Source organism: Microtus pennsylvanicus, chromosome 3 (assembly GCF_037038515.1).
Source record: "Microtus pennsylvanicus isolate mMicPen1 chromosome 3, mMicPen1.hap1, whole genome shotgun sequence".
Lineage (NCBI taxonomy): Eukaryota > Metazoa > Chordata > Mammalia > Rodentia > Cricetidae > Microtus > Microtus pennsylvanicus.
Genome location: NC_134581.1, coordinates 35,238,810 through 35,255,603, shown reverse-complemented (window position 1 = coordinate 35,255,603; position 16,794 = coordinate 35,238,810). Strand labels below are relative to the sequence as shown.

At 44.1% G+C, this 16,794-nt stretch overlaps 1 protein-coding gene across 2 annotated transcripts in view; it reads right to left on the bottom strand.

The window, feature by feature from the left end:
- Me1 (malic enzyme 1) overlaps positions 1 to 16,794 on the bottom strand; it is a 116,223-nt gene that overhangs the window by 32,036 nt on the left and 67,393 nt on the right. For both annotated transcript variants that reach the window (XM_075965072.1, XM_075965071.1), the window contains exon 7: positions 6,893 to 7,002. In XM_075965072.1, the coding sequence (XP_075821187.1) occupies positions 6,893 to 7,002 (110 nt within the window). The remainder of the gene's footprint in view (positions 1 to 6,892; positions 7,003 to 16,794) is intronic.

The following is a 16,794-nucleotide window of genomic DNA, read 5'->3' as shown; positions in this document are numbered from 1 at the left end:
TTTTAATTCTTATATTAAAATTAAACTTTCAATCACACAGAGGGAAGGCCTGCCTTGGACTGCTGAAGTTGAATAGGACTAAACACTGCTAATGCAATATTAAAGAGACAGGCTTTCTTCTAAATTTTTACAAAGTTCTATAGGCTATGTGTCATAAAATTCCCATTCTTTCAGATTTTTTTTTCGAAGTGAGAGTTTTTATTTATTTATTTTTTTAAATTTATTTATTTATTAAGGATTTCTGCCTCCTCCCCGCCACCACCTCCCATTTCCCTCCCCCTCCCCCGATCAAGTCACCCTCCCTCATCTGCTCGAAGAGCAATCAGGGTTCCCTGACCTGTGGGAAGCCCAAGGACCGCCCAGATTTTTAATGATTCTTTAAAAATTGTACGAATATGCATGTGTATGTGTCTGCATCTGAGTACGAGTGCTGACAGAGGCCAGAAGATGGTGCTGCCGTGGCCGGGTAGGTGCTGGGATCTGAACTCTGGTCCTATATAAGAACATGAATGTTCCCAACTGCTGAGCCATCCCTCCGGTCCCCAAACTCTGAGTGCTCTGAGCCCTGACAAGACAACACATCTCTCACATGATCTGAGTTGTAGCTAGAACGCAAGTGCTGAAATGCAGTGTGACATCACTTGTGACTTGTGTGCATATGGTATACCCTCGACACAAAGAAACTTTGTGTTTAGATTTGGATCCCAGCCTCAAAATATCTCGTCCTCTTTCTCTCTCTCTCTCTCTCTCTCTCTCTCTATATATATATATATATATATATATATATATATATGCAAACACACATTCTAACATCAGGAAAAATATGAAATTCAGTGCTCCTACTACCAAATACTGTGGATAAAAACTGTTCTATCCTGGTATAAATTTGCAAGCAATACGTCTTTAATATCCACAGAAGATTTGCTATGGCTATAAATCTCTCTGATCTTTTACCAAAGAATGACCTCAACTGCTGGCATGATAATCTCGGTTTACAGCTGGATGATGGAAAATTCAAGGCCAGCCTGTCTCAAAAACAACAGCAATAAAATCAGACCTTTACTGACACACTGGTGCAGTGATTTGTTAAATCAAATTAGAACTACAAGTTATGTTATATAACTAACAAGACCAATTTGTAATGAAATAACTATAATCCATCTGTGCTATTAATATATCAGATGCCACTAAGATTGTTGAGGAAGAGGGTGGGCTCACATAGGCTGAGCTCAGGGTTAGAGCACAGCCGCTCGGGGCATGGGAGATGCCCACAGCCTTGGGTGGGAAGGCCCCAGAGCAGCAGAAGCATGTGCAGGACATGAAGGCAGGGAAGGCTCCCTGTGGAAAATGGCAGAATGTACCACACTAGCATTCCTCTTCCTACAAACGGCACTAAAGCGACAGAAAACAAACGGACAGGGATACGGACTAAAAAGCAGCAGACATAGCGGAGGGCAGGAAATAATGCTATACTGAAAAAACTTTAGTGGAATTCATTTAGTCGATATGGAGGACCACACACATTCGTAACTGGGAGAATACAAACAGAAAGCAATTGCCAGCAGATAGCAACAGAGCAGAATCTCAGCCGAGTAAGAGAACAAAGGCAGGACAGGAAACTCCCCCGAGGAGATGGCCTAAAGCACAACATGACTTTAAAGCAAACCCAGGATCATTTAAGATTATTTTATATTGCTAGTATAGTTAGCTATGTTTTTCTTTAATCAAATAATTTCACTAAAATAGTGTCTTTAAATAACACATCTGTTTCAAAAGAAGACAAAATAGTCCCTTCAAGGAGAGGATGCAAAGCATTCATCTGCAGTGCAGGCTGAAATACCTGCACAACTCTTTTCATGGGCAACATCCTTTGCATAAAGGGAAAAATCAGAGGGTTCAAAAGATAAAAGAGAAATAGGAGGAGAACACCCGTTACAGGCACGCAACTCTCAGAGGGAGAGATGCTCAGGGTGGCTCATTCATTTCCCCTCAAAACTGGAAGACTCCCTGAAGGCTTTCTCTACCAAGGAATTAGATGACTTTTCTCAACCCCGTGTTTTCCCTCCTAAGGGCAGTATTATTCTGAAATCCTTGTGAGGAAATAAGCAAGCATTGTGTGGGCAGGCAGCAAGGGTGGAAATGAGTGGTTTTGCTGCCTCCACGCTGGCAAGCATCTTCAGCATGCCTCACACACTTCTCTGGACCTTGACCTGACTCCTGCATTAATTTCTAGACTTTACTTCTCATGTGCCCCAGGCCCTAACCTTAATTACTGGTCCTGATAGATAAAAAATTTCTGTTTTGCTTGGTGATTTAACCTTCTTAAACCGAACTCTGATTCCCATTAATTCTGTATAATGGTTCTCAATAATGTGATGTTGGTCTTAATATCCTTATACATCCTTTCACATATTCTGTGAGAAACAAAATGCGAAGGTATAAAATATTGTACGAGAAGAGGACAGGGGTTTGTTGTGTTGTTTTTGAAATGCTAGGGATAACCCAGGGCATTAATTTTATCTGCTTGGGAAGTGTCCACCACTGATACACACCCCCCAGCCCTCAAAAGGCTTGCTCACCTGTTCACGGGAGGCTGCTATAGAGACTGCCTCGAAATGAATTGATGAGTGACTTACAGACAGCAGCCTGCACCACAAAGAGCAGCATGTGCGCATCAAGCTACTCTATCATCATCCAGGGTACCCTAGAGTCAGGGCTGCAGCACCTTCCCAGCAGACGTCCTCTCTATCATCATCCAGGGTACCCTAGAGTCAGGGCTGCAGCACCTTCCCACCAGACGTCCTATCATCATCCAGGGTACCCTAGAGTCAGGGCTGCAGCACCTTCCCACCAGACGTCCTCTCTATCATCATCCAGGGTACCCTAGAGTCAGGGCTGCAGCACCTTCCCACCAGACGTCCTATCATCATCCAGGGTACCCTAGAGTCAGGGCTGCAGCACCTTCCCACAGACGTCCTCTCTATCATCATCCAGGGTACCCTAGAGTCAGGGCTGCAGCACCTTCCCACAGACGTCCTATCATCATCCAGGGTACCCTAGAGTCAGGGCTGCAGCACCTTCCCACAGACGTCCTATCATCATCCAGGGTACCCTAGAGTCAGGGCTGCAGCACCTTCCCACAGACGTCCTCTCTATCATCATCCAGGGTACCCTAGAGTCAGGGCTGCAGCACCTTCCCACCAGACGTCCTCTCTATCATCATCCAGGGTACCCTAGAGTCAGGGCTGCAGCACCTTCCCAGCAGACGTCCTCTCTATCATCATCCAGGGTACCCTAGAGTCAGGGCTGCAGCACCTTCCCACCAGACGTCCTCTCTATCATCATCATCCAGGGTACCCTAGAGTCAGGGCTGCAGCACCTTCCCACAGACGTCCTCTCTATCATCATCCAGGGTACCCTAGAGTCAGGGCTGCAGCACCTTCCCACCAGACGTCCTCTCTATCATCATCCAGGGTACCCTAGAGTCAGGGCTGCAGCACCTTCCCACAGACGTCCTCTCTATCATCATCCAGGGTACCCTAGAGTCAGGGCTGCAGCACCTTCCCACCAGACGTCCTCTCTATCATCATCCAGGGTACCCTAGAGTCAGGGCTGCAGCACCTTCCCACCAGACGTCCTATCATCATCCAGGGTACCCTAGAGTCAGGGCTGCAGCACCTTCCCACAGACGTCCTATCATCATCCAGGGTACCCTAGAGTCAGGGCTGCAGCACCTTCCCACCAGACGTCCTATCATCATCCAGGGTACCCTAGAGTCAGGGCTGCAGCACCTTCCCACCAGACGTCCTATCATCATCCAGGGTACCCTAGAGTCAGGGCTGCAGCACCTTCCCACCAGACGTCCTCTCTATCATCATGCAGGGTACCCTAGAGTCAGGGCTGCAGCACCTTCCCACCAGACGTCCTCTCTATCATCATCATGCAGGGTACCCTAGAGTCAGGGCTGCAGCACCTTCCCACCAGACGTCCTCTCTATCATCATCCAGGGTACCCTAGAGTCAGGGCTGCAGCACCTTCCCACAGACGTCCTATCATCATCCAGGGTACCCTAGAGTCAGGGCTGCAGCACCTTCCCACCAGACGTCCTCTCTATCATCATCATCATGCAGGGTACCCTAGAGTCAGGGCTGCAGCACCTTCCCACCAGACGTCCTCTCTATCATCATCCAGGGTACCCTAGAGTCAGGGCTGCAGCACCTTCCCACCAGACGTCCTCTCTATCATCATCATCATGCAGGGTACCCTAGAGTCAGGGCTGCAGCACCTTCCCACCAGACGTCCTCTCTATCATCATCCAGGGTACCCTAGAGTCAGGGCTGCAGCACCTTCCCACAGACGTCCTATCATCATCCAGGGTACCCTAGAGTCAGGGCTGCAGCACCTTCCCACCAGACGTCCTCTCTATCATCATCATCATGCAGGGTACCCTAGAGTCAGGGCTGCAGCACCTTCCCACCAGACGTCCTCTCTATCATCATCCAGGGTACCCTAGAGTCAGGGCTGCAGCACCTTCCCACAGACGTCCTCTCTATCATCATCATCATGCAGGGTACCCTAGAGTCAGGGCTGCAGCACCTTCCCACAGACGTCCTCTCTATCATCATCCAGGGTACCCTAGAGTCAGGGCTGCAGCACCTTCCCACCAGACGTCCTATCATCATCCAGGGTACCCTAGAGTCAGGGCTGCAGCACCTTCCCACCAGACGTCCTCTCTATCATCATCATCCAGGGTACCCTAGAGTCAGGGCTGCAGCACCTTCCCACCAGACGTCCTCTCTATCATCATCCAGGGTACCCTAGAGTCAGGGCTGCAGCACCTTCCCACCAGACGTCCTATCATCATCCAGGGTACCCTAGAGTCAGGGCTGCAGCACCTTCCCACCAGACGTCCTCTCTATGGCTCACATTCACACTTCTCAGCACATGGAAACTCGGGATTTCCTTCGGAAACCCTACAAATACTCAATTCCAAAAAATCTGTAGCTGTCTGTAAAGTGACTATCCAAGAACTATGCAAGATGAGGAAGCAAGCATGCACGAGGATGGACTTCTTAGACCAGCAGCAACAGATAAATCAATGGAAGATACCGACTTCTATGATATGGCGTCAGGGCCATATCATAATGATTCACTGGGAAGGAGGCCATAGGGAAAGAAGATTGGGCTGGGGGGAAATGGGTTTGCTTTAGAATGGTTTCAGAATGAGGTAACTCTGAGATATCCAAGAAGAGCTGTTAATAAACAGATGAACATACCACCCAGGAGTTCAAAGAAATCCTAAATGTAGAACTAACCCTGCGAGATGAATGTCAGAATGTGGAATAGGGCCTAGGAGAACAGTACTGACGCAAGAAGGGAAGGCCTGAAGTGCTCTGCCAAGGGATAGCCAAAGCAGTAGGGAGGAATCGGCAGGTGCAGTGACAGCAGACAAGGAGCTCAACACGGGACAACGACAGTGCCGAAGGCTAGGGAGACATTGAGACAAAACGGAAGAACAAGCACAGCAGTGAGAAGGAAGCCATCATGGCCTTCAAGTTGCTAGAACTAAGTAACACCCTCTACCTGTTTGTCCTTTTACCTAACCCGAATCAGACGGGTTCCTAAGGCTTTCATGTAAGGCTTGGGTGTCGGGAGGGAGCACAGCGAGGGTCAGAAAACAAGAGCTTGAATAGAAAAGCACACACGGCTTAGACAGAGGCCCACAGCCGAAGCATGCGCCTGAACTATCCGTTAGGATTCAGCAGACCATTCGTGTGCCAGGCTGGCGGCTCGTGAGATCTCGGCCCACAGGACACTGGGAGCCTGAGGTCCGTGTGTACAGAGTGAGAACCTGTCCCAAAAACCAGAGAAATAGCACTTCCTGGAGTGAGGCTTTGAAAAGGGCTACGGGGAATTACATTTATATCCTTAAACCACGTGCAGCCCATCTTCACAGACCTCCTTTATTAGGTCATAATAGCTGGAGATGTTCTCAGATTTCTGGGAGCTCGTGTATATGTAATATGGTACATTCTAGGGTGCTTTCTCAAATGTGAAAGAGAACCAGAAATTATGACTAAAAAAATCCAAATTAAATCCTGTTTTTTTTTTAACAGGTACCTAACATTTACTGGATCTGAATAAAAAGCTGTGGACTAATTTCAGATGTTATTATTTTTCATCTGTTGGACTTCTGTATGTATACCTTATATGCATAAGAACATAATTCTATAATTCTATAAATTCATTCTATAAAACAATGATACTGTTTATTTAAGCTTTAATTTATTGCTTTATTACTGAAGAATTTATATCTCACTGTAGAGATTGTTAAGTGCAGATGAGATTTAAAGCATATATCTTCTCACCGTCTATGACAAGTTTTCAGAGATTACAATACATTCAGAACAAAAAGATTAATTTTGAAAGTGACTGAACTCCCAAAGTTGTGAAAATAGGGACGTTTCTGATGTGAATAACAGTGTACTGTCTGTAACCTGTCGCATCCCTAACATGCACCTCCTCAGCTCAGCATCTCCCTCCCTCTTACAATGCCTCACTCCACAAACCTGCCGGCTACATCAGTGCCGTCTGCAACTTCAGTCCCTCAGTATACTCTCAGTGTTTCAGAATAGTCACCTGAGTGTAAATACCGGTTTTAACCTTGTTCCTCCTTTTCTGATGTGATTGGAGGGGTAGGGAACAAAGAGCCTTGAGCTGCATGCCGAGTTCCTGTGTGTCTTACATGGCTAGATCACTTTGTGACATGATCTTTCTAGACGTCTTCCCTGTGCCTCTTCCTGCCTTTGCTCAGACGGGTCATCGCATTTCTCTCATCAGCTGGAGACTACCAGATGTTATTTTTGATTCATACACAGTGAAATGTGATTACCTTGAATATCATCATTAAATGTGCAATACTTGTTTCGATACTTGTTCAGGAGACGAAATGCATTCAGATTGGCAAAATCTTCGAACTGAATAAGGCAATTCATCCCATATCTATGAGGCAAAAACATGCATTTTAAAAGTTAATGAAATGACATTTTAAGTAGACATTTAAACCTAGCCTGTATGAAAAGGCACACCAATTTCTTTTAAAAGTTCTTTCTGGATGCTTAGCATAAATGTATAACACATTATCATCAAGGACTGACATCACACTTACCACAAAAAAGGGAGTGGATTGGTACTGTGGAATAATTCCAAATGACAAAAATTCAGTACAAAATATGATCCATATCCTCAAGGAATTTGAAACTCAGTAGAAACAAAATCTTCTGAGTTAAAGAAAGGTATATAAAATGTAGTAAAAGAAATGTTACGTATGAACAAAGGATTACTGCTCTTCAGGAAACCATGCTTCTAGCTACTCTTAGAAGCCAACTGACAAATTAATGAACCTTTAACTGACTATTATTTTCTATCACAACCTATCGTATCCTAACATGTGCTGAACAGACGGCATCTCTTTTCTGTGTGCTTGCACGGCAGAGGCAGCGACACAGTCCTTCCCTTTAACACGCTTCACATGGGCACTAGACCCAGGCATGACGACCGACCCTCAAAAGGCCCCGCCTCCTCCGAGTTCCACATGGGGTTTAGTCCTAGTGTATGGGTTTTGGTGGGACACAAGCACTCAGATAAGACAGCTTCAACACGTGCTGTCTCCCTTGTCCATGAGTGCTCAACCCCATACCAGTCTCTACATCTCACTAAGAAACAGCTTTCCTTCTTTACACCTATTCTTTCTGGACCATCTCCATGAAGCTAGGGCTTCTTTCATCCTCACAGTGTTAAAGTTCTCACTACAAAGCACTGAAATTTGTCCTTGTTTCTCCCTTCTTTCTACTATGATGACAACTGAAAGCCCCAGTTGCCAACATCACTGTGGAGATGAAGACTGTTGGAGCTCCCTCTTCCTCCACCTCTTCCGACCACCATGACTAAGATCTCCGTAGGGTCCATCAGGCCATCATTTTCATCCATTATGTTTACTAACATTGCTATTTTCTATATTTGTCCCTAATGGTCTACCTCTCAAAAACACTATCATCTTCATAGGTGAAGCTGGGATTGAATCAATCTTTCTTCCTTCCCCTTCCTCTACAAAGATTTTGTTACATACAGGGAAGAAGGGAAGGGAAGGGACTCAGTCCTTTCTGGTATCGACTTTGCTCACAGCCAGGAGACCGCTGGGCTCCGTTTGACTCCTGGAGGATGCTCATGCTCACCCACGTACTGACGAACTCAAGGCGGCCTTTGGAGTTTGAGTAGTTCCCTGCCACACCGCACCTCTCGGATCTCACTGCACACCTAATACTGTGCTTGGTGAAGTGCCCACTACGGTGACTACCTCACCTGGCCAAGGGGCTCGCTCACCTGTGGCCTTTTTAAGACCCTGGCACAAAGACCTGGCTGCTCTTCAAGGGCTGCTGTAGTAGAAAACGGGAGGTTTTTTTTTTTCTAATTTTTAATTACTAATGAAACAATATTGCTTTCTGTTTCTTTGTATCTTTTATATCTTGGAAATTTTTAATTCTTTGTGAGAAACTGTATGTTATTTGGCTCATTTTTATTGTTGTTGCCCCTTTATTTATTGTCCTAACGAGAAGTTTTTATATTTTAAAAATAGTATCTTCTATGATAGATACCTATGAATAGCTTTCCTAGTCACTACACTGCACCCTTAGTCCCTTAGATGGCATTTGTTCTAGACAGCGTTAACTGTCAACTTGATATGGTGTGAGACCATCTGAGAGAAGAATCTCAACTGAGGCCCGGTCAGTGGCCTGTGGACGTGTCTGTGGGGACTGTTTGACTGTTAATGACGTGCGCAGCTGCAGCTCTGGGCAGCTGGTGTGAACTGTACATGGACGCTGGTGGGATGTAAGCTGCTCTGCTCGGCAGCGACCAGCAACCTCAGGGCTGCCGTCCGTACTTCTCTGGCTGGGAAATGAGTGCCTTGGTCAGAGACAATGCTGTGTGGAACAGCAGGTAGGCCTGCCTGGAATTCCTGCCATGGCTCCTCTCAATAATGGACTGAGGTCTGGAACTGTCAGCCAAATGAACCCTTTCCTCCCCCAGGTTGATGTTTGGTCAAGAGTATTTTTTAATTTCAGCATGAAATTTAATTTAATTTCAGAAATGAAACTAAAATAGTGATTCTGCTGATTTTGCTACAGAAATTTCAGGTTTTTATGGAATCAGAGTACTTGATGCTTTTACATATGGACTCACCTCTGGATAGCATGCCTATGGCATCCCCTGCATGTGCATCAATTTATAACCCAAACTTCCTTCTAATGCCATCATGGATTTAGGAAATGATTAACTTCAAGATCTGTTATTGCCTTTGATTATTAGGCGATACATTCTTAATGATGAAAGTATTTATTTTCTACACCATTTCCTCAGTTATACTAGCACTGTTTCCTACTCCAGCCTCTCCCTTCACCTCCTAAACCATGCTTGATACAGAGGTGAGTTGGCTTCTGTTTCTTGGCTTCTCTACACTACTGCTAATGACAGAAAATGTCTCACAACTACAGCACGGGCTGTCACTTTTATTCCCATCTTACAGATAAGAACACAGGGAACATGATGACAAAGCGTAACAATGACACCTTAGTCTGCTACTGTGTGTATCCATAAAAAATGCTACCTTGCTGGGACCTATATTGTTCTCAAATACCTTTAATATTGAATATGGCTGGTTACCCCTTTGTTCTTCTTTGAATTTGGCTGCTGCAGTGGTTCTGGACCATGGGCTTGGAGTCAGAGCTCCCACACTGAACTCCGGCACCCTTGCATACTATGTATCTTCATTTTTCTGCCTGTGTTTTCCTATCAAGAAAGATGTGAATTCAATATCTCATAGATTTGTTATGGGGGCTATATGTATTCAGTTCAATGACCAGTAATAAGTCCTCTATATCAGAGAGTTCCAAAAATATCTAATGGTAACAAAAGTAACTATGAAATGTGAGATAATGTCCTCCATGACTAAGAGAAAATCACCGCCATCCTATACAGTACAGGTTGAAAACTACTCTTCAGGACTGAAGCTAAATCAAGACAGCTTAGATAAAGCTACTGCAGGAACTTCAAAGAATGGTCTTCACAAAGAAAATAATCCAAGTAATAAAACCTCTTTTACAACTTAATAAAATGGTGAAATGTAAATAAATACAAATTTTCTCAGATGACATAGTTATGACAGAAGCACTTCCGGCCTGAGAAAGTGAGGCGAAAGATTAGATCTTCATATTGAGAGCAACCGTTTTGTTGCTGTAGAAAGTACTGAGGGCAGACAGATAAAAGGGCTGGGGGAAACTGGGAGAGTAGGGACAAGCCATGAACAAAACAACTGTCCTCACGCATCTGGTGCCATTTTTCATATTCCAAGAAAGCTCTTCATAAAATGATGAAAGTGTTATAAAGAACTAAAAAGAAACATTTCCACAGTTATGAATTGTCACTTTTGAAAATGCCAGCAGAGAAGTAAACTTTGTGGTAGCAACTAAGTACCGGAAACACAAGTATCAGTCAGCAGCCTGCAATGTTTGTGATGGCTACTTTGTAATTCTCTGGTTTCTAAGGAGCCTTCGGAAACCAAGAACTGTGTTGTTGGGCAATGCCCTCATACGGCTTGTTCCTGTGGTGCGTCATAGTCCGGGGGGCTAACAGCAGCAGATTCTCTATCATTATGTTCAGAAGAAGAAGCCTGTGGTCTGTGAGGAGGCCTCAGGGCTTTCTCGGTTCTATTCCCGGATCTACTACTTACTTGGTTTGGTGGTCTGGGGCTTGTTACAATTTCTCTGTGGTTGAAATTGAGTCTCTTCAGTGTGGTTTGCCTTTAGTGTTCAGGACACAGTGTATGAAGCTATAAATCTACAATGCTTCTGCAGTGTAATCTGGGAACAGTCCTAGGTAGTAAATCGGTACATAGGGCACCTTATCATTTTCATAGCCTGTTTTAGAATCATCCTCTGGAAGATGCCACACACCCATTTTAACTTTGTAGTTTTTCTACCTGGTAGTTAGTTCTGATTTCACTTCTAGAGATTTAAGAAGAGGTTTTCTGAATTCATCTTGGGATATGTGCATCTTGCACCATGTAATAAAAATAAAGTCATGGAAAGATATTTTGTTCTAGCTGAAAGCAGCCTAGTCACTATGAAATGAGAAGCAACGGAACTCTTGAGATTTGGCCATTTCACCTCTACATAACTGGGAAAAGAACCTACTTTTTACAATCAAAATTTGGCATGATATAGCAGGTATAAATAGTTTTAAAAGCTAACACAATATCCTAAAAGTGACATGTAAAAATTCTGGAGTATGTGTTCTTTGTGGCCATGTTAAGTCTGGAAACCACCTCACTGCAATGACTAATGGCTGTGGCTAGAACTGACTGAGCGCCAGACAGTATGGTCTACATTTCAGGGGGATTATCTAATTTAATTCTCTCAGCAATTCAGCAAGGAAGGCACTGTCATTATGCATTTTACAGATGAAGACACCGGAGTTCCTCATGACTAAGAACTGAGCGTTTAATGAGCTCATACTGCTCAGAGGGGTAAGGTAGGGGCTGACTGCAGGCCATGGGACTCACATGCTAAGCAAGAACTTTGACCCTGAGCTACATTCTCACCACACCTCTGAATTCGGGGATCAGAACGCTCTCATCACACCAGCAAGGTGGTACCTGTGTGCATTCAACACACCAAGTCCCACGTGGTTAGGTGTACATGGACAAATGTTGGTGAAAACAGTAGTCTTTTTTTAATATTAAAATACTGAGAGTTCATGAAACCAACTTGACCATGCATGCTTTGACTTTTCCTGAGAGATGGGGTAAAATCATGTTTAGGATATGTTACATGCATGGTACGACACAGTGTCCGAGGCCTAGAGTACGTCATAATGATGAATCCCTCAGTGGTGGGGGGTCATTTTGATAATGAACTGAGACTTGAAGATACTTAATGAATTTAGCAGTAAACAGGAAATATAAATTCTGCTGACTGGGAGCACAAAGCATACAATCAAACAGTCTTAAAAGAGGTTGCCATTAAAAGCAATCAATGGGACTGAGAGGCTCAGTGCAGAGAGGTCCCTTACCATGTAACAGGGTCCTGGGTTCAATCCTCAGCACCGCAAAAATCCAAATCCAGCAACAATCGTGGCACACAGAGAGCCCAGCAAAGGCTTAAGGAAGATAGCTTTAAGTAATGGAGGCTTAAATTTGGCCCTGGGGAGGACTCAAAAAGTGAAGGAGGAATAAATCAGGGCGATCTAGAGGCTGTACTAGGAGATGTAATAGCATCACACTGAAGGACTTCAGAAGGAGAATAGGGCTTCTTATATTTCAGACTATAAAAAGGTCCAGCGGCATGGCTTAGCAACAAAAGGCACTTGCCACTAAGCTTATGACCTGAGTTCAGTCCCCAGAACCGGGCATGATAAGGACTGATGCTTGCAAGTTGTCCTCTGACTGCCACACATACGCTGTGCCACATGAGCATCCTCCTCTCCCTCCCCCCCCCCAATAAAAATAAATAAGTAAAATGCAATGAAGTTTAGTTTCAGATGATGAGTAGTCTTGAGTGCTAGCATAGGTGATCTTAAATTGACTCAAGTTCTCTCTGGCCATGCCCCCTTCACATCCAATACACCCTAGCATGTAAGAACAGAGCCCTATCCACGTCTTAACAAACTCACTATGAAATGCCTCTAGTTTCAGCTACCTTATCCCTGCATTGTTTCACAAGTAGGTATTCTTGTCACATTTCTTAGTATTCTTTCAACTATATTATAATGATATCTCTTGATTTTTCTCTGTGACCATAGGCATTATAAAGATTAAACTATAATCATCTACTCATCAGGTGTGATCCTCTTAAGGGTTAAGCAATGGAATGGAATGTTTTCCTTTCCCACTGAAAATGTGATGGAGGAGGGTCATCTATGTGTTACTTTCATTGGTTAATTAATAAAGAAACTGTCTTGGCCTTTGATATAGGCCAGCCCTTAGGTGGGTGGAGAAAACAGAACAGAATGCTGGGAGAAAGAAGCCGAGTCAGGCAGATGCCATGCCTCTCCTCTCCGAAATGGATGCAGGTTAAGAATATTCCCGATAAGACACCACCTTATGGTGCTACACTCATTAGAAATGGGTTAATCAAGATGTGAGAGTTAGCCAGTAAGAGGCTAGAGCTCATGAGCCAAGCTGTGTTTAAAAGAATACAATTTGTGTGTGTTATTTCCGGGGCTAAGCTAGCCGTGTGGGAGCCGGGCAGCAGCAATGCAGCCCGCCGCTCCTCACAACAAAAAATGTGCAGTGTTCTGCCTGCATGTATGATTGCACACCAGAAGAGGGCACCAGATCTCATTATAGATACCTGTGAGCCACCATGTGGTTGCTGGAAATTGAATTCAGGACCTCTGGAAGTGCAGCTTAACCTCTGAGCCATCTCCAGCCCCCAATTCTTAATCAAGTTACTTAAGTGTAGGCCCTAGTTGTAATAAGACCTCATCTATTTCCTGTTATGCCCCAAAAGAAACCTTATCTTTCTTTCCTCATTTATTCATTTGTCAAATGCCTTCCAAACAGCTTTCAATACATTCACTTCCCCCCTTAGAGCGCTGAGTGATGGAGCATTTCAATAGGAAGTGTGATGACTGCTACAGCTGGGAACAGCTGGGCACCGAGGCACAGAGCAGGCCAAGTGTGCTGAGAAGGTCCCCACAAGGTTACTTTCCAGGGGACTTAGTAAGAGAAAGAATTCCAAAGGCAGAGGAAACATGTTCAATGCTAAAATTAACAAGATCTACGGCACCTTCTAGAAAGTAAAGTCAATTAAAGGTGACTAAAAGCACAGAATTTGGAAGGAAACAAAGCAAACATTAAGAATAGATAGGTAAACAGGATTGGATTATGTTGTGCCTTTAATCTGTGTTAAAGAAGTTCATATTTGATCCCCAACAGAAGGAAGGAAGCGAAATGTGGCACGACCAATTAGTATCTACACTAGGGCATCATAATCAGGGTATATGTGTATTGGGGACTGGCAAGAGTAGATGCAGGGAGTTCACTGAGGAGGTGGCTGCAGAACTCCAGGCCTCCATCTGGAAATGAGAATGCAGACAGAGAGAGAGACAGGGATCTGAGAAACGTTCGGAATACAGAATGGGCAATATTAGGTGAAAAGAACTAGAATATGAAGAAGAAGAAATCAAGATCAAATTCCAAAATTCCGACCCTGCAGTATGATAGGTGAAGGCAAAAGACAGGAAGCAGAAATATCAAGACAGGAAGCAGGTATGCAACGAGATAGGAAGCAGATATGTAAAGAGATGGGACAGGTATGTAAAGAGATGGGGACAGGTATGTAAAGAGATGGGGACAGGTATGTAAAGAGATGGGGACAGGTATGTAAAGAGATGGGACAGGTATGTAAAGAGATGGGGACAGGTATGGAAAAAGACAGGGAGAATGCTGAGAAGAAAGCTCAGTTGGTAAAGAGCCCACTTTGCAAGCATGACAACCTAAGGTTGACCCTCACAATTTACCATTTAAAAAAAACCACGTCGATAGCATGTGTTTATAATCCGATCAGTCGCAGTATTCCAGCCCCAGCCATCTTCCTGAGGAGCCTTTAGGCAGCTGCTAAGCTCAGCAGTGGGAATGGAGCCAGTCACTCCTACCACTGTGGAACTCATCAAAAATGATCTTTGTGGTCAACAAATCTCTACTATGCTGTCTGAAATCTTGCCGGGTGTATGTCAGTCTGAGGGCCCTCTGCCCAGTTTTCTTCCTCAAACTTGCTGAACCTCCCCTAATCAACCCACACTTGTTATTTATTTCACAGCAGTTCCCAGTGTATCACTTAAGGGACACCTCTCAGCAGGTGTGATGAAAACATACAATGAGTTCATGAGTGACTTTGCTACATTTAAAGCTCTGCTGTCTGATCTGCTTTGGTTGGTATCCCAGCTCTACTGCTTGACAGCAATGGGAGAGTTACTCAATCCCTATCCTTCAGTTTCATCTCTGAAGTCAAACTATGAGTACTACAGCACAGGGTGGAGAGATTCAAACACCTCTGCCACATAAATATTAGTTATTGTTTGACCAGCGTGATCTTTTATTTATCATAGTTGTGATTAAGTGTGGTGACCTATGAAACTGTGATTGAGTGTCCTGTAGTGTTTACTAGCCATGTCCTTCTAGAACAGGCTGTATGATCCCAAATAAAATACTTGGTGATAATAAACTTCCAGTGGGAATACTTTTCAGTTGCTAATCAGCATGTATTCTGAAATCTTTTGTCTCTATGATTTGTGTTTTCTTGGAGTTTTGTTTCTAATATTCTCTACATAGAACTATATGTGTGTGTTAAAGAATCTTGACTGTAACACTGGAGAAACGTTCTCTGTAGGCTTTAGGAAAATGCCTCATTGAGTTTACAGCACATAAAGATTTCACAGTCTGCAACAAGTGGTGGGAAGAAAAAAAACCCAAGCCCTGTCCTGTCTTCCGAGTCCAAGGCCAGCGAGCTGCCACACATCAGCTCAGCAGCACAGAAACTGCTTATTTTAGAACACACTCCTCATGCGGACTCATCTGCTTCTACTTACTCTGTGTCCTGATCACCACCCTTCATTCCTTCTCAGAGCTGTCGGCTAGCTAGCGCCAGAACACGGCAACCTCAGCCTTCTGACTGAGTAAATGGTCTACTCTAGTTCAAGATCTCTTTTTCCTAAGATCACTAAGAAATAAGCAAAAGCTTGTTATTTATAGCAGGCAAATTCTATTCTATTACTGTCCCCTCATCAAAGTGATTTTTCTATCTTTTATAGTGGCATTTCATTTGTATTTTAAAAAATAATGCTTGCCTAAAGATCACAGAGTAAAATAGTGCCACTGATCAGCCTTGCGGACCAGGTAGTGATAGCACAAACCTTTAATCCCAGTAGCCACACTAGTTGTCATAGAAACTGGTCAGTACATGCCCCTAATCCCAGTAGTGCGCGCTTTTAATCTCAGCCCTAGAGAGGATTGTAAAACAGAGGGTAGGGAAAGACACCACTCAGACACAGTCTCATTCAGGGATTCCTGGAGGCAGGATAGCCATGTCGGACTGAGGTCAAGGTAAGAGCCAGTGGCTGGCTATTTTGTTTTTCGGATCTTCGAGTTGAACCCCTATTTCTCTCTCGGAGTTATTATTTGTGCTTCAATTTTTCAATGATTGGAATCACGAGAGGACATGGGTGCCCAGAACTGGATGCTATAGTCCATTAAGTAGGATTCGGCAAAAACAAGCAATACTGACCAAATGATATTGGAAGCTCTAAGCAAAAAGAAACACAATTCCCCCCATGGGGCTTTTCACCTGCTGATCTAAATTAGGAATCTACAAGAAGGGAGGAACAGAATGGGCCAGGTCTCATTCTTACTTAGAAAGTAGTTTTTAAGGCCCCAAAGAGTTGAAAAGACCCCGCCCATGCAACTGTTAAAACAGAACCAAAGTCCTAAATTGTTCAGCACTTTATATTAATGATAATGGAACCTGGAAAAGTCAATTGCAGTTGACTGCTACTTCATAAAACAAGAATGTCACCAAACAGCATTCATGTATCACTAAAGCAAAAGTTTTAATTAATTTCGCAAGAATAGAAGCTGTGGCTGGGCTAAGAGAAAAAAAGTTATAGCAAAGACATCTAAGCAGGGACTCCACACAAAAATCTGACAAAGAGCTTCTTAATCTTAATACAAAACAAGACCTC